This window comes from Muntiacus reevesi, chromosome 3 (genome assembly GCF_963930625.1).
Source record: "Muntiacus reevesi chromosome 3, mMunRee1.1, whole genome shotgun sequence".
Taxonomy (NCBI): Eukaryota; Metazoa; Chordata; class Mammalia; order Artiodactyla; family Cervidae; genus Muntiacus; species Muntiacus reevesi.
Window position 1 is genome coordinate 264,470,245 of NC_089251.1, and position 19,606 is coordinate 264,489,850.

General features: G+C 39.6%; 1 protein-coding gene across 1 annotated transcript; it reads right to left on the reverse strand.

Annotated features, from left to right (window-relative positions):
• Nucleotides 1–1,162: 1,162 nt before the first annotated feature.
• POLR2D (RNA polymerase II subunit D) lies at nt 1,163–19,487 on the reverse strand. The gene is made up of 4 exons (XM_065931983.1): nt 19,355–19,487; nt 16,848–17,028; nt 10,613–10,708; nt 1,163–1,720 (listed from the first exon to the last, which is right to left on the reverse strand). The coding sequence occupies exons 1-4, from the start codon at nt 19,425–19,427 to the stop codon at nt 1,642–1,644; spliced, it is 429 nt and encodes a 142-aa protein (XP_065788055.1). The 5' UTR covers nt 19,428–19,487; the 3' UTR covers nt 1,163–1,641.
• Between the last annotated feature and the right edge of the window lie 119 nt (nt 19,488–19,606).

Genomic DNA, 19,606 nt, shown 5'->3' on the forward strand with positions numbered 1-19,606 from the left:
CCAGCAGCTCCCCTCAGAGAACCAGGTGGGAACACCGCAGCGATGGCGGCAGGTCCTGCTCCCGCCACACAGCACACACGCCTGGACAACACGAGTCTGGTATCTGGGTCTGTTTTCTGTTTCACTGCCTGGTGCCAACCACGTAACTGCCTCTTTCAAACAGTAACTCCACAGGCTTCAAAAAGTAGTCAGTTTGCTTTGTTTTCATAGTCTGATACCAGTGCCAGTGGGCAGGCTACCGAATCCTTGCACCAATTTCTATGAAGCAAGCTAATAACAGCTAACATGTACTGGGGTATAGTGTATGTCAGATACCAACAGGCTCTTTTTAATAATTTTCTCATTCAACTTTCAGTATCTATTATTATCCACATTTTACAATTGAGAACGCTGATGAGTCTCAAAGAAGTGAAGTCGCCCAAGGATGAAAAGTATTTCCTCAAATTGAGGAAATACTCCTTTAATTGAGGTATAACTGACATTTCCTTCAAATAATGGTGACTTAGAAACCATGTCATTTCAGAAACTGAAAATAATTTATAAAAATAAGAAAACATTATTTTTGCCTTAGAAGCTGACATAAAACGGCTTTGACTTTTTAAAGCCAACTTTGTTCTTTCCGCATCCTTATCCTTGGATCATGAATTTACTTGGCGTCAACAAGTACGCCAAAGAAAAATCCCCGAACTGTAAAGAAAACAGGTGTATTTCCCCTCTAAAAATTGAGAGCCAAATATTCAGCTTTAATGTAAAGTATTTTCCTTGCAACCAGTCTCAGATCGAGTGACATCACTCTAGTGGCTCAGCAAGTGGCAGGCTCCCTCCTTCCAACCCACCATGGAAGGCCTGCTGCTGAGAGGGAGGCCAGACATCTGGACCTGAGGCAACACGCGAGGGCACAACAAAGTGCTCCCTGCTTCACACCTGGCCTAAGAGGGGAGCCTCAACTCGGGAGTGATGAAGTAAGTGCTTTAAGAACACATACTCCACATATACGCTCCACAGGAATACAAGAAAAAGGCACAGTGCTTGTCCAGCAAAAGGCTGTGTGCTCCACAATACCCAGCAGTTATCCTCAGGATGACAGAGGAGGTACTTTTTCAGAAACCCCTTTCCTGTCTCCGGGGTTACGCACAATGATGCCAGGGCTCTATATCCTCTCTTTAAGAATTTCAAACAGTGATATAGGTCTGGTTTAATTCATCCTTTTGCATTTAGGTAAGACTGTTTCCCATACTAGTTTTACATGTTCTAGAAGAGCTTAAAAAACTATGAACACATTGATATTAAAACATGACATGTTAGGAATCAAAAGAACACAAGGGCCAAAGACCATGATATGAGGCAGTCAGTAGTGTTGCTTATATGCACGTCCCCCCACCTCGTCCTTCCCAGAGGCAAGCTCACATAACCATGAGCAGCTACTGCAAGGCCTCTCCAAAGTTGTACAGGGCATCACTGGCCAATAGTCAAGCTTGAAATAGCAACCTAAACCAAAACAAAGCACTGGGTTGTTCTAGCCAAAGGAAGGCCAAGTGTCTTCTGCAACAGAATTTCTGTACTAGTCAGCCCTAGACTCTGAGCGAGGGGCACTATGCTGGGGATGTGACATAATTCCCCAGCAGCAGTGATATCTGGAGACTAATACTGAAAGCTGCGCTTGGTCTGGATGTCATCAAGAATCTGCTGTAGCTCTTCATCTTCAAACCGCCCCTCCAGGCTACAAGAAGAAAACCAAAAGTCAGTGTCACAGCAACTGACAGTGCTCCCACCCTCTTCTTTCATAGGTGCAGATCTTGGAGCACTGTTGGCTCATCTCTCCGCTCACCCCTAAACACTGACACCTTTACGTTTCAACTCAATTTCTTTCCTTTCCTTTGAAAACATTACTAAGTATTTCAAATATAAAAAAAGTTATAGAAGAATTATCCCTACTTGACTCATTAATAAATATTGACAGACACAAATCAATGGTTCTGTGTGTGCTCCCCTACTCCAAAACCTTCTCTTCCTTCCCTAGGAATAACAATCATCTTAAATTTGGCATTCATAGCATGTATATTATCTATGGTAAAACAGACCACCAGCCCAGGTGGGATGCATGAGTCAAGTGCTCGGGCCTGGTGGGCTGGGAAGACCCAGAGGAATCGGGTGGAGAGGGAGGTGGGAGGGGGGATCGGTATGGGGAATCCGTGTAACTCTATGGCTGATTCATGTCAATGTATGACAAAACCCACTGCAATGTTGTGAAGTGATTGGCCTCCAACTAATAAAATAATATTAAAAAAAAAAAAATTTGGCATTCATTATTCCTACATATATTTTTATACTTACTACTGTATACATAAATGTACCTATAAGCAATACATAGCACTGTTTTTAAACTATAAGAAACAGCATTGGGGAGGAGCCAAGATGGCGGAGGAGTACGACGGGGAGACCACTTTCTCTCCTACAAATTCATCAAAAGAATAACTGAACGAAGAGCAAACTTCACAAAACAACTTCTGATCGCTAGCTGAGGTCATCAGGCACCCAGAAAAGCAGTCCATTGTCTTCGAAAGGAGTGCTGTATAGTTGGAGAAGTCCTGAGACTACAGGAAGAATAAAACTGAAATCCAGAAGCAGGAGACTTAAGCCCAAAACCTGAGAACACCAGAAAACTCCTGACTACATGGATCTTTAAGTAATAAGAGACCGTCCAAAAGTCTCCATACCCACACTGAAACCAACCACCACCCAAGAGCCAATAAGTTTTAGAGCAAGGCATACCACGCAAATTCTCCAGCAACGCAGGAACATAGCCCTGAACGTCAACATACAGGCTGCCCAAGGTCACACCTAACACATAGACCCATCTAAAAACTCATTACTGGGCACTCCATTGCTCTCCAACGAGAAGAAATCAAGTTCCACGCACCAGAACACTGACGCAAGCTTCGATAATCAGGAAACCTTGACAAGCCAATCGTCCAACACCACCCACTGGGTAAAACCTCCACAATAAAAAGGAACCACAGACCTCCAGAATACAGAAAGCCCACTCCAGACACAGCAATCTAAACAATGAAAAGGCAGAGAAATACCCAACAGGTAAAGGAACATGAAAAATGCCCACCAAGTCAAACAAAAGAGGAGGAGATAGGGAATCTACCTGAAAAAGAATTTAGAATAATGATAATAAAAATGATCCAAAATCTTGAAAACAAAATGGAGTTACAGATAAATAGCCTGGAGACAAAGGTTGAAAAGATGCAAGAAATGTTTAATAAAGACCTAGAAGAAATAAAAAAGAGTCAATTAAAAATGAATAATGCAATGAATGAGATGAAAAACACTCTGGAGGGAACCAAGAGTAGAATAACGGAGACAGAAGATAGGATAAGTGAGGTAGAAGATAAAATGGTGGAAATAAATGAAGCAGAGAGGAAAAAAGAAAAAAGGATCAAAAGAAATGAGGACAACCTCAGGGACCTCTGGGACAATGTGAAACGCCCCAACATTCGAATCATAGGAGTCCCAGAAGAAGAAGAAAAAAAGAAAGGCCATGAGAAAATACTCGAGGAGATAATAGCTGAAAACTTCCCAAAAATGGGGAAGGAAATAGTCACACAAGTCCAAGAAACCCAGAGAGTCCCAAACAGGATAAACTCAAGGAGAAACACCCCAAGACACACATTAATCAAATTAACAAAGATCAAACACAAAGAACAAATATTAAAAGCAGCAAGGGAGAAATAACAAATAACACACAAAGGGATTCCCATAAGGATAACAGCTGATCTATCAATAGAAACCCTCCAGGCCAGAAGGGAATGACAGGACATACTGAAAGTAATGAAAGAGAATAACCTACAACCTAGATTACTGTACCCAGCAAGGATCTCATTCAGATATGAAGGAGAATTCAAAAGCTTTACAGACAAACAAAAGTTGAGAGAATTCAGCACCACCAAACCAGCTCTTCAACAAATGCTAAAAGATCTTCTCTAGACAGGAAATGCAGAAAGGCTGTATAAACGTGAACCCAAAACAACAAAGTAAATGGCAACGGGACCACACCTATCAATAATTACCTTAAATGTAAATGGGTTGAATGCCCCAACCAAAAGACAAAGATTGGCTGAATGGATACAAAAACAAGACCCCTATATATGCTGTCTACAAGAGACCCACCTCAAAACAAGAGACACATACAGACTAAAAGTGAAGGGCTGGAAATAAATATTTCACGCAAATGGAGACCAAAAGGAAGAAGGAGTCGCAATACTCATACCAGATAAAATAGACTTTCAAATAAAGGATGTGAAAAGAGACAAAGAAGGACACTACATAATGATCAAAGGATCAATCCAAGAAGAAGATATAACAATTATAAATATATATGCACCCAACATAGGAGCACCGCAATATGTACGGCAAACGCTAACGAGTATGAAAGAGGAAATTAATAGTAACACAATAATAGTGGGAGACTTTAATACCCCATTCACAATTATGGATAGATCAACTAAACAGAAAATTAACAAGGAAACACAAACCTTAAATGACACCATGGACCAGCTAGACCTAATTGATATCTATAGGACATTTCACCCCAAAACAATCAACTTCACCTTTTTCTCAAGTGCACACGGAACCTTCTCCAGAATAGATCACATCCTGGGCCATAAATCTGGTCTTGGAAAATTCAAAAAACCTGAAATCATTCCAGTCATCTTTTCCGACCACAGTGCAGTAAGATTAGATCTCAATTACAGGAAAAAAAATTGTTAAAAATTCAAACATATGGAGGCTAAATAACACGCTTCTGAATAACCAACAAATCATAGAAGAAATCAAAAAAGAAATCAAAATATGTATAGAAATGAATGAAAATGAAAACACAACCACCCAAAACCTATGGGACACTGTAAAAGCAGTGCTAAGGGGAAGGTTCATAGCATTACAGGCTTACATCAAGAAACAAGAAAAAAGCCAAATAAATAACCTAACTCTACACCTAAAGCAATTAGAGAAGGAAGAAATGAAGAACCCCAGGATTAGCAGAAGGAAAGAAATCTTAAAAATTAGGGCAGAAATAAATGCAAAAGAAACTAAAGAGACCATAGCAAAAATCAACAAAGCTAAAAGCTGGTTTTTTGAAAAAATAAACAAAATTGACAAACCATTAGCAAGACTCAAAGTATAACTTTCCAAAACTGAACCAGGAAGAAATAGAAGATCTTAACAGACCCATCACAAGCAAGGAAATCGAAACTGTAATAAAAAATCTTCCAGCAAACAAAAGCCCAGGACCAGATGGCTTCACAGCTGAATTCTACCAAAAATTTAGAGAAGAGCTAACACCTATCTTACTCAAACTCTTCCAGAAAATTGCAGAGGAAGGTAAACTTCCAAACTCATTCTATGAGGCCACCATCACCCTAATTCCAAAGCCAGACAAAGATGCCACAAAAAAAGAAAACTACAGGCCAATATCACTGATGAACATAGATGCAAAAATTCTTAACAAAATTCTAGCAAACAGAATCCAACAACATATTAAAAAAATCATACACTATGACCAAGTGGGCTTTATCCCAGGAATGCAAGGATTCTTTAATATCCACAAATCAATCAATGTAATACACCAAATTAACAAATTGAAAGATAAAAGCCATATGATTATCTCAATAGATGCAGAGAAAGCCTTTGACAAAATTCAACACTCATTTATGATTAAAACTCTCCAGAAAGCAGGAATAGAAGGAACATACCTCAACATAATAAAAGCTATATATGACAAACCCACAGCAAGCATCACCCTCAATGGTGAAAAATTGAAAGCATTTCCCCTGAAATCAGGAACAAGACAAGGGTGCCCACTCTCACCACTATTATTCAACATAGTGTTGGAAGTTTTGGCCACAGCAATCAGAGCAGAAAAAGAAGTAAAAGGAATCCAGATAGGAAAAGAAGAAGTGAAACTTTCACTGTTTGCAAATGACATGATCCTCTACATAGCAAACCCTAAAGACTCTTCCAGAAAATTACTAGAGCTAATCAATGAATATAGTAAAGTTGCAGGATATAAAATTAACACACAGAAATCCCTTGCATTCCGATATACTAACAATGAAAAAACAGAATGAGAAATTAAGTAAACAATACCATTCACCATTGCAACAAAAAGAATAAAATACTTAGGAGTATATCTACCTAAAGAAACAAAAGACCTCTACATAGAAAACTATAAAACACTGATGAAAGAAATCAAAGAGGACACAAACAGATGGAGAAACATACCGTGTTCATGGACTGGAAGAATCAATATTGTCAAAATGGCTATTCTACCCAAAGCAATCTATAGATTCAATGCAATCCCTATCAAGCTACCAACGGTATTTTTCACAGAACTAGAACAAATAATTTCACAATTTGTATGGAAATACAAAAAACCTTGAATAGCCAAAGTAATCCTGAGAAAGAAGAATGGAACTGGAGGAATCAACCTGCCTGACTTCAGACTCTACTACAAAGCCACAGTCATCAAGACAGTACGGTACTGGCACAAAGACAGAAATACAGATCAATGGAACAGAATAGAAAGCCCAGAGATAAATCCACGAACCTATGGACACCTTATCTTTGACAATGGAGGCAAGGATATACAATGGAAAAAAGACAACCTCTTTTAACAAGTGATGCTGGGAAAACTGGTCAACTACTTGTAAAACAATGAAACTAGAACACTTTCTAACACCATACACAAAAATAAACTCAAAATGGATTAAAGATCTAAATGTAAGACCAGAAACTATAAAACTCCTAGAGGAGAACATAGGCAAAACACTCTCCGACATAAATCACAGCAAGATCCTCTATGACCCACCTCCCAGAATATTGGAAATAAAAGCAAAAATAAACAAATGGGACCTAATGAAACTTAAAAGCTTTGCACAACAAAGGAAACTATAAGTAAGGTGAAAAGACAGCCCTCAGATTGGGAGAAAATAACATTAAATGAAGAAATAGACAAAGGATTAATCTCAAAAATATACAAGCAACTCCTGAAGCTCAATTCCAGAAAAATAAATGACCCAATCAAAAAATGGGCCAAAGATCTAAACAGACATTTCTCTAAAGAAGCCACACAGATGGCTAACAAAACATGAAAAGATGCTCAACATCACTCATTATCAGAGAAATGCAAATCAAAACCACAATGAGGTACCATTACACGCCAGTCAGAATGGTTGCTATCCAAAAGTCTACAAGCAATAAATGCTGGAGAGGGTGTGGAGAAAAGGGAACCCTCTTACACTGTTGGTGGGAATGCAAACTAGTACAGCCACTATGGAAAACAGTGTGGAGATTTCTTAAAAAACTGGAAATAGAACTACCATATGACCCAGCAATACCACTTCTGGGCATACACACTGAGGAAACCAGATCTGAAAGAGACACATGCACCCCAATGTTCATCGCAGCACTGTTTATAATAGCCAGGACATGGAAGCAACCTAGATGCCCATCAGCAGACAAATGGATAAGGAAGCTGTGGTACATATACACCATGGAATATTACTCAGCCGTTAAAAAGAATTCATTTGAATCAGTTTTAATGAGATGGATGAACCTGGAGCCCATTATACAGAGTGAAGTAAGCCAGAAAGATAAAGAACATTACAGCATACTAACACATATATATGGAATTTAGAAAGATGGTAATGATAACCCTATATGCAAAACAGAAAAAGAGACACAGAAGTACAGAACAGATGTTTGAACTCTGTGGGAGAAGGTGAGGGTGGGATGTTTCGAAAGAACAGCATGTATATTATCTATAGTGAAACAGATCACCAGCCCAGGTGGGATGCATGAGACAAGTGCTCGGGCCTAGTGCACTGGGAAGACCCAGAGGAATCGGGTGGAGACGGAGGTGGGAGGGGGGATCGGGATGGGGAATACGTGTAACTCTATGGCTGATTCATATCAATGTATGACAAAACCCACTGAAATGTTGTGAAGTAATTAGCCTCCAACTAAGGGGAAAAAAAAAAAGAAAAAGAAAAAAAAAAGAAAGAAACAGCATTGTTCTGTATGTATCCTGCAATTTTTTCACTCAACATTCATTCTGGCACATGTTGACATTATCTCACATTGTTCTAGTTCACTTATTTTTTTCACTGCTTTATAATAAACATTGCAAGACTGCACAAAGATTTATTTATCCAGTCTTGCAGACAGAAGCCTGTTGGCAAGTTTCCACTATCACTAATAATGCAGCAATATACACTGGAATACATGTCTCCTTTGAAACTATGTTTGTACCGCTTTTAGGACACATACCCAGGAATGAATTTTGGGGTCATGGGGTGTATTTAACTTTACTGGATGTAGCCAAATTATTCTCCAAAGTGACTGTATTAATTTGTACTCCTATCATCAGTGGACCAGAGTTTCAGCTGTTTCACATTTTTGCCAACAACTGGCATACTATAAAAACACTGGTCTCACTACAAAGGCATTTATTCTCCTGGGCTGGCCAAAAAGTTTGGTTTTTTCCTTAAGATGGCTCTAATAGCACTTAGGTGTCTTTAATTTCATTCAAAACAATTTTGTTAGACTATATTGTGACAGCTGTCATATCAGCATGCATTAAAAAAAAAACTTACCAAAATTGAATTATTGTGTGGCCACTTCTATACTGAAAAAAGTAACATTTTTGGCCTATTATGCTTTATTTCAAGAAAGTAACACAACTGAAGTGCAAAAAAAAGATTTGTGCAGTGTATGGAGAAGGTGCTGTGACTGACTGAACATGTCAAAAGTGGTTTGTGAACTTTCGTGCTGGAGATTTCTCGCTGGACGATGTTCCACAGTCAGACTGAACAGCTGAAGTTGATAGCAACGAAATCAAGACAATAATTGAGAAAACAATCAACGCTATGCCACGCAGGAGATAGATAGCCAACATACTCAAAATATCTGAATCAAGCATTGAAAATCATTTGCACCAGCTTGGTTATGTTAATTGTTTTGATGTCTGAGTTCTACAAAAGTTATGAAAAAAGAAAAAAAAAAACCAAACCCTTCTTGACTGTATTTCCTGTGCAATTCTCTACATGAATGTAACAAAAGCATTTTGTTTCAAAAACAAAGTTTGAAAGGCGATGAAAGTGAATACTGTACAATAATGCAGAATGGAAGAGATCCTGGGGCAAGCAAAATGAATCACCACCAACATGCCAAAGACCAGTCTTCATCCAAAGAAGGTGATGTTGTATACATGGTGGCATCGGAAGGGAGTCATCTCTTACGAGCTCTTTTTGGAAAAGATCCCAATTAGATCAACTGAAAGCAGCACTCGACAAAAAGTGTCAGGAATGAGTCAACAGAAAATGCATAATCTTCTATCAGGATACCTCAAGACCAAATGTTTCTTTGACAACCAGGCAGAAACTGTTATAGCTTGGCTGGGAAGTTTTGATTCATCTGCCATATTCACCAAAGCCTCTTGATGAAGGTAAAAGAGGAGAGTGAAAAAGGTGGCTTAAAACTCAACATTCAAAAAACAAAGATCATGGCACCTGGTCCCATCACTTCATGGCAAATAGATGGGGAAACAATGGAAACAGTGAGAGACTTTATTTTCTTGGGCTCCAAAATTACTGCAGATGGTGACTGCAGCCATGAAATTAAAAGACGCTTGCTCCTTAGAAGAAAACCTATAACAAACTAGAGAGTGTATTAAAAGGCAGAGACATTACTTTGTCAACAAAGATCCACAAAGTCAAAGCTATGGTTTTTCCAGTAGTCATGTATGGATGTGAGAGTTGGACTATAAAGAAAACTGAGTGCTGAAGAATTGATGCTTTTGAACTGTGGTGGTGGAGAAGACTCTTGAGAGTCCCTTGGACTGCAAGGAGATCAAACCAGTCAATCCTAAAGAAAATCAATCCTGAATAATCATTGGAAGGACTGATGCTGAAGTTCTAATATTTTGGCCACCTGATGCAAACAGGTGACTCATAAGAAGAGACCCTGATGCTGGGAAAGATTGAAGGCAGGAGGAGAAAGGGATGACAGAGGATGAGATGGTTGGATGATATCACTGACTCAATGGACATGAGTTTGAGCAAGCTCCAGGAGACGGTGCAGGACAAGCTTGGCTTGCTGCAGTCCATCCATGGGGTTGCAAAAAGTCCAACACAACTAAGCGACTGAATAACAAATTCACCAGACACTGCACCTTCAGATTTCCATTTATTTTGGTCTGTACAAAATTCTATTAATGGAAAAAATTTCAATTTTTTCTTCAATAGAAGATGGTAAAGGAACCTGGAACAGTTCTTTGGTCAAAAAGATAAAAAGTTTGGGGAAGATGGAATTATGAAGTTGCTTGAAAAATGGCAGAAGGAAGTAGAACAAAATAGTGAATACGTTTTTCAATAAAGTTCTTAATGAAAATAAAAAAATGTGTTTTATTTTTACTTTTAAAACCAAACGAATTTTTTGGCCAACCTAATGTTGGTGATATCCAGATATCACACAGCTTTTAAACACAGTAATTCTACTTGTAGGAATTTATTCAACATACACAGAACTTTTCACCATCAGTACTAACCTTGGGATCAGAGCCTTGGACTCCTCAGCAGTCTCTGGACAAAGGTTGGCTAAACAGGCCAACTCAAACTTATGAAGCTTCTTCTGGAGCAGCAAGCTGATCACAGGGGAGAAATACCAAAACAAGCCAAATGATGAATAAGAAAAAGGGGATGAAATGTAGGTAGCAAGGAAGAGAAAAATGTAAAGCATCTGCACCTTTCCATTAAGATTAGATTTGCTGCAAAATCCCACATTCAAATCAATTCCTGCTCCTGTTTCTCTTCTTGGAGAGCAGGAAGCTATGAATCAGGCAAAGACAATAAAAGTAATCTGAGCACACCTAAGAAGGATTCTTGTGATGAAAACTTACCCAAAAAATGCTCTCTACCTGGAGGACCATATCATCTTTTCCCCAAGAATTGATTTTGTTGCTTTCTGCCCTTCCTACCACTGTTCTTTGCTTCCTTTGTTAATTTTATGTCTTAACACACGATGTTAGATTTCCCGGATCTAGTAGGCATTTTGACCTGGAGGAAATTCTCTTTTTTAAAAAAATTTTTACTTGATTTTTGGCCACAATGAATGGATTGCAGAATCTTAGTTCCTTGACCAGGGATCGAACCCAGACCCTCTGCAGCGGAAGTCCTAACCACTGGACCACCAGGGAATGCCTCAAACTCTCTTTTACATGTATCTAAGAAATAAATATAGGCATATCTTAGTTTGTACAAATCTGTGTATAAGCTGCATCTTATTTTAAATGTACTTCTAGTTCCAACTGTGAAAAAGAACATCATTAATACAAATCATATCCTGGATTCTCACACATCTACTATTTTTTCTAGAAAGATAATATTTTAGTAGAATATTTCATCAAGAGTCAATGACATCAACTATATGTTAAATTTTCTAAACTTTAAAAAATATTTAATTTACCTATCTATCTATTTTTCCCTGTGCTGGGTCTCCGCTGCTGCACGCGTGCTTTCTCTAGACGGAGTGAGCTCCGGCTTCTCGCGGCGGAGCACGGGCTCCAAAGCGCAAGCTCAAAAGCTGTGCCGCATGCGCTCAGTTGCCCCTCGGGCACGCGGACTCTTCCCCAACCCGGAAGCAAACCAGTGTCCCCTGCACTGAAAGGCAGATTCTTAATCACTGGACCGCCAGGGAAATCAAACTTCTTAAAACACAGGTTGTCCATGGTAAATTCGGTTTCAGAAAGGACCTGTTTTTAAAAGTCTTATTTTTGGCTGTGCTATGCGGCATGCAGCTTCTTAGCTCCCTGACGAGGCGTCTAACCTGCATCCTCAGCAGTGAAAGCACAGGGTTTTAACGAGTGGAATGCCTGTGAAACCCTTGATTATCTGATCAGACAAAATCATTTACTGTCCTTATCACTTGATTACAAGTCTACTACTAGTTATTAAACAAAATTGAGAAAATAAAGACAGAAAAATGGCACCCATATTACTACCTAAACAAAATCAACCTTACCATCTTATATACCATTACCATCTTATATACCTTACCATCTTATATACCATTCCAAACATTTTTCTATGTTTTAGAAATAAAGTTACTCATTCTATTGTTTAATTTTTGGTCACCTAATAAAGCTATCTTCATTTTGTAAAGAAAAACTTACACAGGTTCATAATGTAGTAAATATATGTATATGGAGGGGTTTCTTTGTAAAATGAACACATGCTCATTTATAACAAACACCCCCTCAAAAAAACCCACCCAATATGGGAAAATAAGCTGAAATTCTACCCAGAAATAACTAGTGCTAACATATTCATGGAGTTCCTCTTCCCCTTCTCTACATAATTAAAAAAAAAAAAAAAGAAATCATAACATGTTATTCTGTAACTGGCCTTTTTTCACTCAACAATACAGTCCCTTGTTGAGTGTATTTCATTTATTTTTATTAGTTGGAGGCTAATTACTTTACAATATTGTAGTGGTTTTCGTCATACATTGACATGAATCAGCCATGGATTTATTCCCCATCCCGATCCCCCCTCCCACCTCCCTCTCCACCCGATTCCCCTGGGTCCTCCCAGTGCACCAGGCCCGAGCACTTGTCTCATGCATCCAACCTGGGCTGGTGATCTGTTTCACCCTAGATCATACACATGTTTCGATGCTGTTCCCTTGAAACATTTTACGCACGTACCTTTTCCTTTGACTTGGCATTCAACAGGCATTCAACCTGTTGCTTAATTTATATAGCAAACGTCCTGCTCTTGAACACTTCCCTTGCTTCCAATTATTCATCATTTTGAATAATGCATTCTGATCATCATTGTAAATGCATACTTCATTATGTATCTGATTGCTGTGTGTTTTAAAGATAAATTTCTGGAAGCAGAATTATTCAGTCAAAAGACGTGACCGTCTGGAAGGCTTCTGAGAGACAGTGCCCTCAAAGAGCTTTACCATTATACACTCCCACCAGCAATAAAAGATGGCGGCTGCTTCCCCTACTCCTTACACTAGGCTTCCCATACTTGTCTGTTTGGCTTAAAACAACTTATTATTTCAATTCAGGAGGCCAGAAGTCTGATTAAGATGTTGTCAGGGTCATGCTCTTCCTACAGTCTCTAGGAGGGAAGCTGTTTCCTGCAGTTTCTTAGCTTCTGGTGCCACTGACAATCCTTGGTGCTCCCTGGCTGGTAAACATGACAACCATTCTCTGCTTGCATTGTCATATGGTATTTTCCCTGTCATACTCTCCTTATAAGGGTAACAGTCATACTGGATTAGAATGCACTTTACTGAATATGACCTCATCTTGACTTGTCTGTCTGCAAAGATTCTATCTACATAAAAAGACACATTGACAGGTACTGGGGATTTAGTGCTTCAACATCCTTTGAGGGGACACATTTCAACCTATAACATGGTCCAAAGGGGAGAGGTTTGGTCTCAAAAGGTTCCAAGAGAAATAGTCACTGGGGAGGCTTCAAAAACATTAGTCAAAGACCCAGGCCTACTGAGGAACGGGTAAAGGATGAAAAGGGCCTCCCAGGTGGCTCAAGCGGTAAAGAATCTGCCTGCCAGTGCAGGGGACGTGGGATGGTTTCCCACTCTTTTAAAATCTACTTAGCCATTTTAGCATGTCTTTGATTTCCTTGAAGATGAACATTACTTCATATGAATTAGATAGTCATTTGAAGTTGTGATATAAATCTAGTCATTAAAGACTAAGTTCATTTTTATAAACTGGGTGTCATCTCTCACTTTTTAGAGCTCTTAACATTAAGGATTATCAATCCTTTCCCAGTTTACTGATACTTACATTTTAAGTATGGCAGTCTATTTGATATAAGGAAGTTTAAAGATATTTATTGCAAATTCATTTACTTATTCAACTAAAAACTAGTTACTGCCTTTAATGAAATTGATAGTGATGAATATGATCAAGTCCTTGCTCTTGCAAAGCTTACAGCCAACTAGAGTTTATCAACCTTCCTCACATATAAAGTCCTACTAACCACAGCCAAAATTGTACCTTCACTCATGTTATCACATAGTACTTTTATGCATCATAGTTTACATTTGCATTCTTAATTTCTAAAGAAACCAGTTTGGAATAAGGTATACAGAGTTAAAACTCTGTTTCAAAATACTTTCCCACTAACTTAGCAAGCCACCTTTGTCATATACTGGAATCATATAAAATATAATAAATTTGGAGGTGAATCTGCTCCTTAATTTCCTATTCTGGTCCCAATGATCTATCCTTATGCCAAAGTGTCACTATTTTAATTATTGTCATTTTTTAATGTATTTTAACATCCTATAGAGCAAATTCCATTTTATTTCTCTTTTTTAAGTTTTTTCCTGACAATTCTTACAAATTTAAGATCTTTTGGGGGGGGTATTTATTTATTTATTTATTTTTCACTGCTGAGGATATATTTTTCTCGGCACCATTTCAGATAGACTGTGCTACTCACTGGTAGGATTCAAATAACTGGTGTCTTGCCTCAGTCACTATGATCTATTACCCTCTTATCTTAGTTGAATTATATGGAAAATTAAGCTTTATCATAAGCATATTTGAGAGAGAGAGAGAGAGAGTGAGTGAGTGAGTGAGAGTGTGTGCAGGCTTTTTAGGTCGCTCAGTGGTTAAAGAATTTTCGCCTGCCAATGTTGGAAAGATCCGCTGGAGTAGGAAATGGCAGCCCACCCCAGTATTCTCACCTGGAAAATTCTAGGGACAGAGGAGCCTGGAAGGCATATATACATCAATTCCCCTGAGGATTTAGAATGGCAGTAAAGGTATACACTAATTTGAAGAGAAATGACATTGTTATAGTATTAAGACCTTTTATTTGTGAATGTTTAAGTCCACCTTCATTTATTCATTTTTTTGGTCAAACAATTAGCAGTTTTGTATGGAACGTTTTCCCCATGAATACACTCAAACTTTTCACAACAGTCTATACTTCACATAGTTTTATCACTTCATTTTCTGCACATTTGACTTTTTTTTTTTGTGGCTGCACTGAGCAGCTTATGGGCTCTTAGTTCCCCAACCAGAGACTGAACTGAGTTGCTGCAGTGGAAGTACTGAGTCCTAATAGGACCGCCAGGGAACTCCCTTGTACATTTAACTGATGTGAACATCCTTCAATTTCATTTTCTATCATAATTTTTAATGACAACATAGGAGTCCATCAAATGGATTTACCACTATTTATTTAATTACTACTGAATATTTAGGTTGTTTTTCAGCTTTGACTACTATAATTCTCTTTAGAGTCTGCATATATACATCTTTTTGTTCATCTGTTTTTCCTTAGGACAGTTACTTCTCAAACATTTTCACAGGAGTGGAGAAAACAAGCACCCCCAGGCAACCTGGGGGCATAACGACTTTCTGCAACTGCAAGGATTGAAGTCTTATGATTTAATTTAAGAATTCATACACATTTTTTGTTTTACTTCACAGTATACTGGTATCTGCTTTAATGTAGAAATGTATATGTTAAATCATACACCATCAAATAAAACTGATACTTCAAGAAAGAGATGCTACCCAGTTTATAAAAATGGACTTATCCAGTGGCTTGATTTATATCAAACTTCAGGTGACTATCTAATTCATACAAATAAAGTTCATCCCCAAGGATACCAAAGAAACGTTAAAATAGCTCTTGTCTTCTCTGGGGCTTCCTGTATGCTCCAGTCCCTCACTGTTACCAGAACGTGTCCAACTCAATTTGAGAAGCAATGCCTTAGGGAGAATAAAGGCTAAAAACCAGTCACCATTTGAAAGGTAAAGATCCAAAAGAATAATCCAAATTTATGTTTGTTTGTTTATTTATTGGCCAAGCCATTAAGCATGTGGGATCTTGGTTCCCTGACCAGGGATGGAACCTGGGTCCCCTGCATCAAAAGGCAAATTCTTAACCACTGGACCTCAAGGGTAGTCCCTCTTGCTATGTTAATGAATATAATTATAAACATTATATAATTATATACTTATATACTATATTAAAATAATATATTAATATGTAATAATGTATTGTATATAATATATAGTATATATTATACAATATAATATAAATATAATTATATAATAATATATTCCACCAGGATAATTCCCTGGTGGTTCAGTGGTTAATACTCCACACTTTACACTGCCACTGTAGGGAGCGTGGGTTCAATCCCAGCTTGGGGAGCTAGATTTCACACGCAAAAGGGCAACTAAAGCGATCTGCCACAACTGCTGAGCCCTATACTCTGGATCCTGCAAGTCACAATTAGCGAGAAGCCAGCATCCTGCAGTGAAGAGCTGATGTGCAGACACTAGGACCTGACACAGACGGATACATAAATAGGTATTTAAAAAACACAGCAAGACCTCTAGAACATATCAAGTGAATAATAAATAAATAAGTCTACTTTATTTAAAACATAACAGGGCTGTGTGTTTATGACATGTATGTATATGGATTCATGGAATAAGCTCTGGAGGGCTAACAACAAACTTTTGACAGTAGTCACTCTGCAGGGAGGTAAGTGGGATCTGGGGTACAGAAAAAGTAGGCAAGGAGGATTTTGGCCTAACAAGCTACTTTAAATTTTGTCAAAGACATAATTTTACTCACATGAATCATACAGACGATGCTCATGAGGTAGCAGGGGGGTGGGATGGGTGAGTGGAGATGGTGGTGGTGACAGCATTCTACATGCAGATATCGAACAGTCTGGATTAATAAGAACTTTCTTTCAGCACTCACCTACGGACACTGGCAATGGTCTCTCTGTTTTTGAAACGACTGAAACGGGCAGTGTAATTTAAAGTTTTCATGAAGACCTCGGAAAGTTCCTGCTCATCCTCTGCACTCTCATTCTGCTGCTTTCGATGCTCGAGAAGCATATGAACTTCCGAATTCAGAAGCGTCTCAGCTGTTTCAAACTCTATTTGCGAGAAGCAAAAATGTCAACTGAAAATATTTCTTCCCAAGTCAGCTTCTAAATGTTCATTTGCCTTAGTGACTGTCAGCAAATTTCTGCCCCTGCAGAAATCCAGAGGCTTGACATCCTACAACTGCACAGTGTTCAAACAAACAAAACACCTTAAATAAAAAGAACCGAGACAAAACCCAAGTACCAAAAACTGGTTTATCATGAAATTCAGAAAACCACCTACCTCTCAGTTATCACACCTTAAAAAAGAAAACAAACATACACGTCCATTATGCCTACAACGTCCATGAAGCTGTCCTCAGAAATATTTCACCCTGAGTCTATGAAATACAATACTGAAAGCAATCTCTATATACATTAATAAATAGAATTACGGTACAACCAAGGAGATTCAATCAGTTCATCCTAAAGGAGATCAGTCCTGGGTGTTCATTGGATGGACTGATGCTCTGAAACTCCAATACTTTGGCCAACTCAAGCGAAGAGTTGACTCACTGGAAAAGACCCTGATGCTGGGAGGGATTGGGGGCAGGAGGAAAAGGGGACGACAGAGGATGAGATGGCTGGATAGCATCACCGACTCGATGGGGATGAGTTTGAGTAAACTCCGGGAGTTTGTGATGGACAGGGAGGCTTAGCGTGCTGCAACTCATTGCGTTGCAAAGAGTCGGACACGACTGAGCGACTGAACTGAGCTGACAACCATTAAGTGGGCTTAGCGGTAAAGAATCCACCTGCCAATGCAGGAGACCTGGGCCTGATCCCTTGGTGGGGAATATCCCCTGGAGAAGGAAATGGCAACCTACTCCTGTATTCTTGCCTGGGAAATTCCATGGACAGAGGAGCCTGGGGGGCTACAGTCCAAGAGATCATAAAAGAGTTAACACAACAACTTTGCGACTGAACTGCATCATCACCCATCAAGTACTACCTAGTCCTTTAAAAGAATAGAACAGTTCTACACGATTTATGATTTCTCTAGCATAATCCTATTTTTGCAAAGAATAAAGGGTATATGTACAAGTATATATTTATAAGTAAGCATGGTTTAGAAGGATAAACACTAAACTATAGTTGTTTGGGTGAAAAGGTGTGGACTTTAATGTTTTACTCTGCATATATTAGTAAAAATTTTTTTTAAAAGGAGGGTACTGTTAAAGTTTTCCCCACTTTGTTGTTGTTGTTCACTAACTTCGTGTTTTTCAGTACCTGTAAGATACATTTTGAAGTCTTAAGCTTTCTACTTATTTTGGGTTTTTAAATTACACATTACGGAGAAGGCAATGGCACCCCACTCCAGTACTCTTGACTGGAAAATCCCATGGACGGAGGAGCCTGGTAGGCTGCAGTCCATGGGGTCCCCAAGAGTCGGACATGACTGAGCGATTTCACTTTCACTTTTCACTTTTATGCATTGGAGAAGGAAATGGCAACCCACTCCAGTGTTCTTGCCTGGAGAATCCCAGGGATGGGGTCGCACAGAGTCGGACACGACTGAAGTCACTTAGCAGTAAATTACACATTAAGTCCATCACACAGCACAGAAGTTTCCTGATAGCAAACCGTGCTTTACTCGCTGTCATCTGACAAAGATTCTCTTCTCTCATAACCAAACTCTGGCCAGGCTCCTGTGCGCTCTTTTCTCGACTAGGACTCAAGGTTGTTCCACAAAGACTTGAAGAAAACACTAACACGATTTCTAACAGCTCAAGGCTGCATCCCTGGGATGACTCTGGCTCCTTTACAATGGCTGCTTCTGAAAACTGAAGGCTGTCAAAATAATTTGTTTGTTCCAGACAACATCTGAAGATAGGGCCCTCGTCTCACAGCCCAGAGCGAAGGGTGTGGGAGGGAAGGCGCCTAACTCCATAACCACCAGTTAACAAATCCAAATGAGCTTCAAACGGACCAACTCCCGCTTCTCGTAATTTTTTACTTCCCTGACTCTTTATGAGCCCCTGCTCACCCCTCTCCCTATTCCTTCATTCTCCCTTTAAAACGCCCAGTCACCTTTGTACAAATACAAGTCTAGATAGATTCCACGCTTCACGCTTTTCCTTACTGCAACAGTATATTAACCAGCCATTACCCCTTTAGTGTTGGCTTCATCTTTGACACAACCGTCCAGCACTTCCCAGTTTATGGGCTAAAACAACTTAAATACGAACAAGAGGCCACCCGGGGCGATGTAGAGTTGGGCGCCGACGGCTCCAGGGCTGCCGGTGTGGACTCCAGCTGGCCAGTTCCCGCGGTACCGCGGCCAGCCGGCCCGCACCCTCCTCCTCCGCTCCCTTCGCCACGGCTGCCCAGGTCGCACCTTTGGGAAAGATGAGTTGTGATGCGTCCTCCTCTACATCTCCAGAGCGCGGATCGCTACCGGCTGCCGCCATCTTCTCGCCGAGAACCTGTATTCACGCTGTCGGAAGCGGAAGCTCTTTCCGGCCGCCGCCACGGAAGGGGCGTGTCCTTGGGGATGGGGCGGGGCCCCACTGGAGATGGGCGGGCCGCGATGGGTAGGCGAGACATCCACGGGGTGGGCGGGGCCACGGGACCGAGCGGCCTCAGGCGC

What these genes read in the sequence shown, in the direction of transcription:
- POLR2D (XM_065931983.1), bottom strand. Translation starts at nt 19,427, where the DNA reads ATGGCGGCAGCCGGTAGCGATCCGCGCTCTGGAGATGTAGAGGAGGAC. An exon ending in ACAACTCATCTTTCCCAAAG is followed by an intron (nt 17,029 to 19,354) that starts GTGCGACCTGGG and finishes TCTCGCAAATAG; the next exon opens with AGTTTGAAACAGCTGAGACG. An exon ending in TCCAAGGCTCTGATCCCAAG is followed by an intron (nt 1,721 to 10,612) that starts GTTAGTACTGAT and finishes TTCTTCTTGTAG; the next exon opens with CCTGGAGGGGCGGTTTGAAG.